At 36.3% G+C, this 13,776-nt stretch overlaps 1 protein-coding gene across 1 annotated transcript in view; it reads left to right on the top strand.

The window, feature by feature from the left end:
• The first annotated feature begins 407 nt into the window (after positions 1–407).
• The window catches only part of LOC109096346 (exportin-4-like), a 33,524-nt gene continuing 20,155 nt past the window's right edge, over positions 408–13,776 (top strand). The window contains exons 1-6 of the mRNA XM_042731355.1: positions 408–563; positions 5,059–5,164; positions 5,720–5,861; positions 5,976–6,114; positions 7,050–7,166; positions 7,864–8,017. Of these exons, the coding sequence (XP_042587289.1) occupies positions 498–563; positions 5,059–5,164; positions 5,720–5,861; positions 5,976–6,114; positions 7,050–7,166; positions 7,864–8,017 (724 nt within the window). The 5' untranslated portion in view covers positions 408–497. The remainder of the gene's footprint in view (positions 564–5,058; positions 5,165–5,719; positions 5,862–5,975; positions 6,115–7,049; positions 7,167–7,863; positions 8,018–13,776) is intronic.

Genomic DNA, 13,776 nt, shown 5'->3' with positions numbered 1-13,776 from the left:
AATAATAAAACTGCATGTTTCTAGGTTTTATTACATTAAATTAAGTTCAAATAAATGATGCATTATCATTATCTATCCACAACCACCTAAAAGTAAAAATATTGTGCATTTATTTTATAATAAATTTTGACTTTGTAATATTCCACCAGTTACAGTTGTGAATAATAATGCACCTGCTCACATAACCTTGAATTTTTGGGGAATAAATTAGTTATTGAGTGAAATACTAATAAGATAAACACTAGCAGAAATTGACAGTGCTGTCTAAAAATTCAAGTGTGTCTACATCAAATGCAATCCTTAAAATGAAAACAAACACATATGAATTCAATTAAAAACTAAAAGTCAGATTTTACCTTACAACTAAATGATTAAAAGGTATAGCACATTACATAACCTTTACTAGTGTCAAAAAAAGTGCCTGCTTGTGAACTCGCTGGCCCGAAGTGCTGCTTAATCCCACAATGCAGTGCATGGCGCGTCATTGAAGAACGACCATGATGGCGGCGGTCGGTGCACCAGAAGTGATTTCACAGCTGGAAAGCGCTGCCAAAGTTTTAATGGTGAGCATTTCGCCGCCGTTTTCACATCTCTGTCAGTGTGCTGTTCGCTCTGTGTGGGGGGTTCACTCTGAGGGAGTCTCGCGGCTCGTCGTTTAGCGGGGAACGTCTCGATAAACGCGGAGCGGTGCGTGGCGCAGTGCTCGACTCTCTCCATCCCGCTAAACCCAGCGCAGCCACCATCACCTTCATCAACCTCTTCATCCCCTCCGCCTTACAGCACCGCTCCGGTGACACAGTCAGTGTTTGTAATGATCGCTGTGAGCGCAGGTGTTGTGTCTCAGAGGCCTAGTTTGATCCTCCAGCCTTGTGAAAGCGCGCAGGATGAGTTAAAGTGTGTGTCTGCTGGAGTTTCTCCATCAGCTGCTGTAGTTACACACGCTGTTGATTCAGCCGCATGTTTGCTCAAGCACATGTTTAGCAAGACTTGAGGAGACTAGAGACGAAAGAGAAACTTTTAGCCTCTTGTTTATCTCATAGTAACACCCAGTCCTTCCATCTCTGCCGTTATAAGAGTTGACTAGCTACATAGTGGGCTCGTTTAAAGTTGAGAGCAGGACATGTGCAGTTAGATCATGGCCTGTGCAGTTGGCTAGTATTGTCTCTGAACCTGTCTAGACCGCATTTCTGGCCCTCATATGGACAGAATTATATGAATTGAATGGTGTGTGGTTGTGTAAAGTTACTGCAATGGTAAAATCTCTTGGCACTTTTCATAAGTTTTTCCACTTTAAGCTTAAAGAGTGAAACTTATTCTTGTTTTTTTTCTATATATATATATATATATATTTTTTTTAACTCCGTGTTTTTATTTGGTGAATCGGCTTGCCTCTAATAGTCTGTGAAGCTTTAAGTCCAGTGTTTTAATCTTAATTTCACAAATAAAAACATTTAGTGGTATTTCAACTGGATTTATCTGATTTTAGCTGTATTTTAATTGGAGATATTGAGATTTATAGAGAAGGGTGGCCAATTTAATGCAAGCGTATGGCATAAATTGTTGATATTAAATAGGAAGTACATTTATATATCAACAAGGCTGTAGTTGAATTTTGAACATGTATCAAAAATAGTGAAAGTATCACTACAGTCGTTTATCATGATATAGAATCAATAGATGGATAAATTGATTTTAGTCTGCTAATAAGTGAGGAGTTATTATCAAGGTGTTCAACAGACCAGATTCAGTATTGCTAGAATGCATTTTTAGTCATTTATGGGAAAAGTGACATTCATATAAACATGTTATTTGCAAAACATCAAATAAAAAATGTAATATTTCTCCATCTTCATGACCAGATAATTTGCTTCATGTTTTCTTTAAGTGTTCCATAGGTCTTCGTGACCATACTGAACATCATTACGTAATTAACTGACCTTGTGTTGATATCACTGGGTGACATGAAATAATAAAAAGCACACATGCATGTCAGCGCTTTTAGGGATGACTGTGCTGTTGTCTTTTGTCTACCAGGGGTCAAACCACCTTTATAAAAAAAAAAGTACCTTCAGTATCTGTGTGAAGCTGAATGTGTTAGAACCCTAAATTAGATACAGAAGAGAATGTTATCTGAAAAACAAGCATACCCATTGTTTTTGTACCAGTCGGTCACAGCATCGCCACAGGCATAATCTGACCGTGACTTTTGCGTCAGCTTGGTTTAAAGTGAATTTCATACTGATAAACTAAATGAAATTAGTAGATCTTGTTACAGCCTCAATGTTTTGTACAATTGGTAATATTTCATATCAACAAACATCTCAACACTGCTCTCTGTGAAGCTTGGACATGCATGGGTTCAGCCTGATCTTGATGCTGCTAAATCTGTGATCAAGAGCTAAGCAATCAATATCCACAGGAGGCAGATATCCTTTGAGTGAACAGAAGCATTAGATGGAGCTTAGAATATAAGGAGAGGTACAGGAGCTGCTGTATCTGCCTTGTTGAACAGCTTTAAAAGAACAGTAGATATTAAATTAAATTAAATTTATGCATTTAGCAGACGCTTTTATCCAAAGTGACTTACAGTGCATTCAGGCTATTATGCATTCAGATATTAACATTAAAGTTTATCACGACAGGTTTGGACTGAATCAGGGGTTTCAAGAAATGGACCCCTTGTTACATATTGCATGAAACTGACTGCTGCATTTTAAGCCTGGCCAATAATAACATGAGTATAGTACATGGTTATTGTCAGACTAAAACTGTTCTTTGTACTGTAAAACTGTAACAATGTCTTTGATGTTATTTGAAATAAATATTAAATGAGATAAGTTGAAGCACTAAATTTACCAACTGGAAATAAATAACTAAAATTAAATGGAAATAACAACTGAAAATACAAAAGTAAAAGCTAATTAATAATTTTAATAAAAACTATTATGTAATAAATAATACTAAAATAACGTTGATGGAGTACCATATTAATGTGTAGTATTTCTAGTCTTTATGCTTATGTTGAAAAACCAAGAAGGAATGGCGTAAATGTAAAAAATAATAAATTATTTGAAATAATACTTTTTATGCTTTATAAAAAGTGTAAAAAGAAATGGCTTCCATTACTTAAAATCAAGACATGACCAAGTTATCTACACTAGGTGCCTACTGGGTCACTCAAGACTTTGTTTTAGTTTTCTTTTTTCTGTTTAATTCATATTAGATTTTTTTTCTCAAACAGTAGTTCGTGGACCCTGCATTTCATTTGTAGACCACTGCACAATATTCTTGTTCACTCTTAAAAATAAAGGCTCCAAAAGGGTGTTTTCACAGCAGGTTGGATCTAAGAACCTTTCATAGAACAGTTTCATGAAACAGGAACCTCTTTTTAGTGTGAAGAATGTTTTAAAAATCTGAAGAACTGTTTTTCGCTATAAAGAACCTTTTGTGGAATGGAAATGTTAAAGAGTCTTCATTGAACCATTGATGCCAATAAAGAAGCTTTATTTGTAAGAATGGTCATGTTGAGGCTTCCATGGCATCAGACAGGATTGAGACTGTGGAGCAAATGAAGCAGAAGTCTGCAGGATTCAGAAAAGTTAACGGGGTGTAATTTAGTCTAGGCTGATATTCTTCAACCAGCAGGTGGCATTTGATATTTGTGTGTAAGAAGTAGCACTTTTTTCCAATGCCTTCTGGTGATGCTGCAGAGAGTGCATGGTAAATGTTTGATATGCATCTTTTGTTGGTTTTATATGCCTAGTTTAACATGTCAGGTGGTGTGTGTGTGTGTGTGTGTAATAATACCCTCTTCTCTCTAGTCTGGTTACTGTGAGTTGGATGATTGCTGTGCTGTAATTAAGAATGGAATGTGATGTTGAATGTTATGACTCAAGTGTGTGACACGTTCAATGGGCAGACAGGCTTGGGTGTGTTCATGTGTTCACCTGTGTGTTGTGACATGTACATTAGAAACTGCTTTATTGGTCATGACTGTGAACAAGCTGCCTGATTTGTCATAACTTTTAGAGCCACTTTTACAGTTTTAGACATGTTTCTTGAACACCGGATCAGCTTATTAGAATGATGTCTGAAGACTGGAGAAATTAATTATTTTAAATTGTAATATTATTTCACAATATTGCTGTTTTCACTGTATTTTTAGTCAAATAAATGCAGCCTTGATGAGCATAAGAGACTTTTTGCAAAAATTCTGCCTCCTTTTAAACGATAGTGTGTGTAATAATTTAATATATATTGGTTTAAATAAATACAAACTCATGTCAAAAAGTGGATCCCATTGCAAGAAACAAAAATAATCCACGTCCGGGCACTCACATAGCAGGCAAAATATAAAAAGCCTTTATTGTAAGACAGGACTACATTAGGGCTGGGAAAATAAATCGATGCATCGCGAATCGAGAAATGATTCAGCATCGATTCTGAGATTTTCCGAATGCATCGCGATTCTTTCTTGAATCGATTCTGAGCTTAGTTTTGAACAGCAGATGGCACTGCATGCTTTAGAAACAGACATACTCTGATTGTTTCCAAATCCTTACACACACTTGAACATAAAATATTAATTCATAAAATTCGAAAAGGTTGAAGCGAATTACAAAGGTGTTCACAGTGGGCTGTTTAAATTAATCTCGCGTCATAAAAGCATTCTAAGCTGAGGTGAAATTACATGACTCAGCCGACCACAACTGCTCTTTAGCACTCTTCTTCATGAGAATTTGAGTGTGTGGAAAAAAACTAGATTAGAGCGCCATCTGCTGTTAAAATCTAAGCTCAGAATCGATTCCAGAGGAATCGCGATGCATTCTGAAAATCTAAGAATCGATCCACAAATCGATTCTGCATCGATTTATTGTCCCAGCCCTAGACTACATGTTCAAAAACACCAACACGTATCAGTCCAAACAGGCCTTTGTCAGGGTGTACAAACTCACGTTTGGTTTGATTTGTTTTGCTATGCCTATGGGATATTTAATGTTGACCAGTGCAACATGTTCAAAAACCCAAATGTTTAACTCCTCTTATGAATGTTCACAGGCACCGCCGTCCATGGTAAGCACAGAACAGAGGCAGCATGCAGAGCACATATTCCTCTCCTTCAGGAAGTCAAAATCCCCCTTTGCCGTCTGCAAACACATCCTCGGTGAGTCTCAGCACTCGGTTCTCACAGACACTTTAACAAGAAATGACTCTTCTCTGCTGAGTCTCATAATTTCTTCCTCTTCATGTTTAAACATCTTACAGGTCACCAGTGACTTTCTTGTCTTTCTCAGAAAGCACACACAGTACATTTCAAATTTTTATGTCTGTTAAAGGTTAATTGATCAACTATAAATGACATAATTTATCAGTTTTCAGAAAACCGCAGTTAGGAAAGCATCTGATCACATGGTAATGATTTACAGCATTAAACATGAAAAACATGTCAGTGTTTCCCACAGTGTTAACACTTTTGGAAAAATAATTTTGCTTAGGCCTGATTTTGTTTAAAAAAAAACAGGTTCACACCAGTTCGTTCTTCGATATTGCTTGAATTTTATCAGAGCCTTAAAGCATTTTAATGGCTAAACTCATAAAACTCTGGTGTGAATTTCAAGAACATATTAAACTTTGTTTAGAGTGTAAAATAATATTGTAAGAACAATAATAAATGAATAAAGAATAATAATAAATCAATGTTGTCTTTTTCTTTCCACAGAGACTAGTAAAGTGGACTATGTGTTGTTCCAGGCCGCCACAGCCATCATGGAGGCCGTGGTTAGAGAATGGATCCTTCTAGAAAAGAACAGCATCGAGTCCCTCAGAACATTCCTCCTCACCTACGTCTTACAGAGACCCAAGTAAGTGTGTGGATGAACATATAAAACATGAACATGTGCTTGTACCTTTGGATAACTTCTGAAGCCATCCATCTCTTGCCTGATCTTGTGTTAATTTCACTCTGTTCGCTGCAGTCTGCAAAAGTATGTTCGCGAGCAGATCCTGTTAGCCGTAGCAGTCATAGTGAAGAGAGGCTCTCTTGACAAATCTATCAACTGCAAGAGCATCTTCCATGAGGTCAGCCAGCTCATCAGCAGCGGCAATCCCACAGTGGTAAGTCTTCTGTATCACGTGGATCAAAGCTGTGAGAGTTTGCAGTGCTATCAGACTATAATTCAGCAAAGGCCTATTAAACATCCTTTAGTAAATAAGTGATTCTTTTGGTTAGTACTGTTATTGGTAGCCTCCTATTTAAAAATCAGGGCTGGGCAAACATCACAATGTTCAAATAGTTACGAATATCATGTAATGTTCATTAATATATTTCGTGTAACAGGTATGTATAAGTTAAAAGTCGATATAAGTAAAAAAAAAAAAAAAAAGTTTAATTGTTTATTATATATTTTTTCTCATGAATGTGGTTGATATGGAAATAAAAATAAGTAATAAATCATTAAATAACAAATATAAATCTTATCATTAATCTCAAAGAAGCTAAACAATTTTTTTTAAAATGTGAAAACATTATGAAAATCTATTGGTCAGAACATGTGGGGGCCCTATTATGTGTTGTATTGTGACCACTGATCTATAATATATAGATCAGTGATTGTGACACATTAATGTGATATGCTGTTTAAAAAAAAAAAAAAAAAAAAAAAGTGACAGTGTCCCGGAATTTTGACCATTCTCCTAAAAATAATTTATGGCCATGAGAATTCCTAAACAAAATTGTTAAAAGTGCCCTATGGACAAAATAAAGTACACATTGTGTCCTGCAGAGGGTGCTCAGGTCTTATGTTTTGAATTTGTTCAATGTAAGGTTAAAGATTTAATCTGTGCTCAAATTTGTGATTATACTTCTTCATACAGCAAAAATGAAGCCTTTGAAAAACTACTGTCCTTATTTCATATATTTTGTACCAGTATTGAATTAAAATAGGTAATTTAAATAGCTGAATGTTAGACATGTTTCCTGAGATATTAACTCATTTGGTCTTGTGCCTTGATGGAAAGTAATGTTCATCACTGTGTATCTTTCCTGCTAGCAAACACTGGCCTGCTCCATCCTAACGGCTCTGTTGAGTGAGTTCTCCAGCTCCAGTAAGACCAGTAACATTGGCCTCAGTATGGAGTTTCACGGAAGCTGCAAACGCATCTTTCAGGTCTGTCCTTCTGTCTCAATCATTCTGAGTGTGTGTCCTTTGTTTGGTGTATATTCCCTGTGCTGGGTGTTTATATTTGTATGTTAACCGGTTATAGCCAAAAACATTTAGAAATATTCAAATGTGATATGAATGTTTCATTGATATCAAATCACTGACAATCTATTATTGTTTGTTAATATTTTGAAATTGATTTTTTAAATATATATTTTCTGTTGGTTTTTTTTTTTTAGATTTTTTTTTTTTAGATTTTTTTTATAGCATTTTTTTATAGTTTTAATTTTATTTTTTAGGAAAAGTTTTTTGGGTAATTTTTTTTGTGTTGATATTTTTATTAATTTGTATTTGTTAGTTTTAGTTCATTTTGTTTTAGCTATTTTAGTACTAAACAATAAATGAAAATGAGAAATGTTGCAACTATCAGAAATAAAATGTTTTTTTATAATTTTTTTATGGTTTAGTTTTAGTTAAAAAAAAAAGAAAAAAAAGAAAAGAAAAATGGTAACAACCATAATCTGAAATGTGTTGTACTCACACCGTATATATGCAGAATTATGTAATTACATTATAACTGAAATATTCTCAAATAAATTTAATCTGAATTTATTTGAATCTTGTGGAATTGATTCTTGAGATTAGTACCAATACCCAGTGTTAACTTAACTTGCCTTTTATGATGTGTGTGTGTGTGTTGCAGGAGGATGATCTCAGGCAGATCTTCATGCTCACTATGGAGGTCCTGCAGGAGTTCAGTCGGAGGGAGAACCTCAACGCTCAGATGTCCTGTGTTTTCCAGCGCTACCTTGCTCTGGCCAATCAAGTACTCAGCTGGAACTTCCTTCCACCCAATCATATCCTTTCATGAAAAGATTTTGGTGACTTTTTATATTTGTTTGTATGTTTGTATCCATGTCTTTTTTACTTGTAAATTTAGAGGAAAGTTGAGAGAGGTGATGCAGGCTGGACTTCCTGTGAGCACTAGACCTGGACTGCAGCCAGGAATGTTTTAGAGGCACAAGGGTTAGGAAAGACAATTAACTGTGACTTATTTTTGGATTAATAATAGACAAGCTATAACGTGATAATCATTCTTAACCTTCTTAAAATTTCTTTGCAAAATAACCGTGAACACAGAACCAGATCCAGGCACATTTCTTGTTGGCAAATTGATCTTGCGGGTAAATTTTCAGAGCATTTTTTTAGCCTGCTTGAAGCCACAAAATTTGAAGCTCTTCAGCATTTTTGTGCTCATGATTGATTTGGATCTTGATGAATTAGAAAATTTGTCCCACGGTTTAATTGATTTGAATATATTTGCATACATTTCTAAAGGTTTTAATGATCTTGTCTCTCCATAGTTTTGCTTGTGCCTTTGCATGTGTCATCATTTTTACTATTCACATGTGCTAGTTTTAGTACTAAATCATGAGCTGTGATTGATGGTGCGTGTGCGTCTGTGTGTGTTTTAGCTCTGTGAGGCGTTAATCCCACTCAGGCTGACTTTGTGTCTCTGTGTCTCTTTAAAGAGATCTTGAGCTGGCGTCTGTGCCAACCAGGGTCACATATCACTTACGAAGGAGGCCAGTGCCAAGCCCTTATCATGCTCAAAGTTTAAAGTGTGCCTTTAAACACACAGCTCATTGAGTGCTGGGCTGGAATGTCGGCTGGCCATTTGTGCATTGATGTGTTTGCATAGTTTTGAGTCTTATTAATTTCCCTCTGGGCGCTGGAGGGGAAATAGTTCTTTGATGCAAAGAACACATTTGTTAAGGATAGAGAAAGGACCGGGTGAGTGTGTTAGTGTTCAATTTTAAAATTGACCATTTAATAAGTTACATGAATGAGTAGTCAGTTAATCTGTTCTTTAATATGTTAGTCAATACAAGACTTACATTCACAGCACTCTAATCAAAACACTACTTTAAAGGGTTAGTTCACCCAAATATTAAAATTATGTCATTAATGACTCACCCTCATGTCGTTCCAAACCCGTAAGACCTCCGTTCATCTTCGGAACACAGTTTTAAGATATTTTAGATTTAGTCCGAGAGCTTTCTGTCCCTCCATTGAGAATGTATGTACGGTATACTGTCCACGTCCAGAAAGGTAATAAAAACATCATCAAAGTAGTCCATGTGACATCAGAGGGTCCATTAGAATTTTTTGAAGCATCGAAAATACATTTTGGTCCAAAAATATCAAAAAACTACGACTTTATTCAGCATTGACTTCTCTCCCGGGTCTGTTATTAGCGCGTTCACAGCACATCCGGTTCACGAACGAATCACTCGATGTAACCGGATCTTCTTGAACCAGTTCACTAAATCGAACTGAATCGTTTGAAACGGTTCGCGTCTACAATAAGCATTAATCCACAAATGTCTTAAGCTGTTAACTTTTTTAACATGGCTGACACTCCCTCTGAGTTCAAATAAACCAATATCCCGGAGTAATTCATTTACTCAAACAGTACACTGACTGAACCGAGCCAGATAACGAACGAAACATTGACTCGTTCTCGAGTCAAGAACCGTTTCTGTCGGACGCGTCCGATTCGAGAACCGAGGAGCTGATGATACTGCGCATGCGTGAAGCAGACTGACACACAGCGCGTCTGAACCGAACTGGTTCTTTTGGTGATTGATTCTGAACCGATTCTGTGCTAATGTTATGAGCGCGGGTAAACCGAAGGCTTGAATCAAGGGCAATCATCGCCAATGAAGTCATTACGTCGAGCGCAAAAGAACTGGTGAACCGTTTTCTTCAACCGGTTTATTGAATCAAACTGTCCGAAAAAGAACCGGTTCGCGGAGAAGAACAGAACTTCCCATCACTACCGGTGATCCGAAAACCGATGCAACCGGTTCTTGACTCGAGAACGAGTCAATGTTTCGTTCGTTATCTGGCTCGGTCATCAGTTCAGTCAGTGTACTGTTTGAGTAAATGAATTACTCCGGGATATTGGTTTATTTGAACTCAGAGGGACTGGTTCAAGAAGATCCGGTTACATCGAGTGATTCGTTCGCGAACCGGATATCACTAAACTGCAGTGTTGTGAACGCGCTCATAACAGACCCGGGAGAGAAGTCAATGCTGAATAAAGTCGTAGTTTTTGATATTTTTGGACCAAAATGTATTTTCGATGCTTCAAAAAATTCTAACGGACCCTCTGATGTCACATGGACTACTTTGAAGATGTTTTTATTACCTTTCTGGACGTGGACAGTATACCGTACATACATTCTCAATGGAGGGACAGAAAGCTCTCGGACTAAATCTAAAATATCTTATACTGTGTTCCGAAGATGAACAGAGGTCTTACGGGTTTGGAACGACATGAGGGTGAGTCATTAATGACATAATTTTAATATTTGGGTGAACTAACCCTGTAAATGCAAAATAATAAAGAATTATATATACACACAAGAAAAAAGTCTAGATGAATTAGTCAATCTTGTTAAACTGGTATGTATTATTCTAATTGTTTATTTAATGTTATTAATATATATACACACACACACACACGCACACATAACCGGTCAACCTCAAGTTATATATTAGATTATACTAAGGTGATATTAGATTATACTAAGATTATATATAATTACAATTATATATAACTAAGATGCAAGATTTTTATTTTTTTTCAAATATATTATGCTCACCAAGACTATATTTATGCATTTATTTGATCAATACATTAAGCAAAAATAATAATTAAAATTAAATGAAATATTATTAAAAATTAAATAATAATCAAATATTATTATTTTAATAAGTTAAATATTATTAAAATTAAAAAAAAGTTTTCTATTTTAATGTGCTTTATTCCTTTTATGGCCAAGCTGAAGTTTGCACTCAAGAAACATTTACATTTATGATATTATTATTATTATTATGTTAGTCATATTATGTTGAAAACAGTTGTGCTGTTTTTATAAAAAAAATTATAAAATTGCTGCATTTTAGCATGTTGTGATACATTTTTTTAGAAAATTTCATAAAAGGTTAAAAAAGAACAGCATTTATTTGAAATAGAAATCTTTCATAACATTATAACTGTCACTTTTTTGGATTAATTTAATACATCCTTGCAGATTAAAAGTATTAATTTATTTTCAAAAAATCTAGTGTTTATACAATAGTACATATTATATTTTAAATAATTATGTATTTGATACATCGTAACTGCACTCATGACCCATCTCTAGAGTGTGTGTGTGTGTGTGTCTATTCCTGACAGCCGCTTAGACTCTTTCTTCAAAGTGCCGCCATCTCTCAGTAGCCAAGGCCATGGCATGCATGTTATTTGTCTGTGACACACTCCCACTTGACGCATGTACATGTCATTTGTGTGAATCCTAAACATGTGATTCCCTTAATGTCTGCAGGACTGCATGTCTGTCCATGGCCCTAGTGACCCCGGGGCGGGTTGTGGCCGGGCTTTGAGCCGGTCAGGTGCTCTGAATGGTAGAGCGAGATGACAGACGGCTGTGTGCCACTGCTCATTTCTAACACACGTGCACAAGTGGAGCAGAGTTTTGTAAGACCACTGTCCCGGGCCTGACAACGGGGAGGAGGGCATTCCTGGGCTGTGAGGGGAATCTTAAGAGGGAGGATGTGACACTCAGGCTTTCTAATAGACTTGGATCTCTTCTCTGTTCTTTGGCTCCAGGCAGCTCTCAGCGCTCTCATAATCATTATGTTTGCTGAATGCCTCCTGATTGATTCAGTCTGCAGTCCCGACCTCAACACACAATGTCTTCTGCTACTACTTCACAACACTCTTCTTTCACTTTAGTGTCCACTTTTGATTAATCAGCCCTGCCAATATAACAACCATTAATCTCTACAGAGTTGCAAATATACATGTATTCAGTGATTTTGGGTTAAGGAAAGCGTATCTTGCAGATTCAGACCAGTTCCAACTGAATTATGCCTCTGAATTGTGCAGTTGCCAGCTTGTTGCAGTGGCTATTGCTACAAAAAAATGTTTTCCTTGTGTGGAAACTGGAAACTTTTTATTGTGGTACACATTTAAATTATGCTGTCTAATTGATATTGCTTTTCGTTGTCTTTATTTACATGCATGCTCTTGAGGGTAAACCAAAACATCTGAATAGTAGTTATTGTAATTGTTATTATCATTATCAGTAGAGAAATATATTATTGTAATACAAATGCAGTGTAAAATAAAAAAATATATTATTTTGCTTTTAAGTAGTAAAATTACAAGGTCTTAATTTCACTTGCCCTTGAGATTTTTTGTCAGGAAATGGTGAGAAGACCTTTAAGTTTCTGTAACAGTAGTTTTTTTTTAATGCTTCTCATTACAAATTAATTGAATTACTTTAATCAGTTCAGTTTGCAACATTTACTGTGAACCGAGACTCTCTGAGATTCTGAAAACCAGACCATGTGCACAGTGCAGCGATTTTATTCTTGTTTATTTAAATTGCAGCCTTTTTATGATTTGATAATTACAATATCAATTGACAGGTACTTTGCCAAGATAATATGTAAAAATATTGTAAAAAATAGTTTCTGTTCGTTATGAAATGGGACAGATTAGACTGGTGGGCCACCACAGTTCTAGGTAATTAATGGGAAACACTAAGTGTTATTTTGATTGGATTTCTTTTAAATGGTTACTGAATTGAATCACTGTTCCATATATCTAAACTGATTTACAGAAATTGCTTTAAATCGCTTCAAAACATTCACACCTCTTACTTGTTATTCTGTTAAATTCTTTAAAACTAGAAACTGCTGTTTTCTCTCCGAGTATCACATTTGCATAAAACTATGCCTTCTGTAATGTAACGCTCTGTCAGTGTGTGTGACTCTGTATTCACCCATTGAACTCATGTGACCCTTCTCATGTGAACTCTTTGTCTCAGTCACAGCATGGGTCTGTCTCTTAAAGCCATCGTGTCAGGTTTTGTCTTCATCATGGCTTCTTCAGCTTTCTCTAACATGTGACACACCTCAAGAACAGCACAGATAAACGTTACATCTTTCCATCTGAAAGACCATATATGTGTTTTTATGTGAATGTTCTGAGTGTTCGTTTGAAGGCGAAATAACTGTATGTTAATGTTAGTACAAATGATTGTAAATGTTAAGGACAGTCTTATAATTCAACTTTTAAAAACAAATCTTGAGCCTACTTCTGTGCTGTTTTATTGAGCTCAGGCCAGCTATATTGAAACGCGATAAAACATGTGGGTTATGAACACATCAGGTGACACGACCCTATATTACAGTACTAGTCGATTTCTGAGTTCGTCATGTGTTTGGTGTCTTCAGCAGCTGGGACAAGTGCTGGTGGAAACGAGTCATGTGCGTTTGTGACTGTGAGTAAGCCCGGGTTGGGTTTCAATAGGTCATATCTTTAGTCACCCTCCCAGTTTTTCATACGCTCGCACACTTTTCCAGAAATGGCTCCAAGTGACATTAAGTGACCGGCTGGTTTATCCCCTGCGCCCCGTCCATCCGTCAGTCAATCTCTCCCTGCTGCGCTCATGTGGCAGGCTGCTATCAGCCCGCTGGTGGTCAGCACACAAGCTCCGGCCACTCTCCCTCAAGGCCCATTCTCTCCTCAGCATGG

Source organism: Cyprinus carpio, chromosome B9 (genome assembly GCF_018340385.1).
Source record: "Cyprinus carpio isolate SPL01 chromosome B9, ASM1834038v1, whole genome shotgun sequence".
Lineage (NCBI taxonomy): Eukaryota > Metazoa > Chordata > Actinopteri > Cypriniformes > Cyprinidae > Cyprinus > Cyprinus carpio.
Note: the sequence above shows the minus strand (reverse complement) of the source record. Positions and strands in the feature narration are given on the sequence as shown.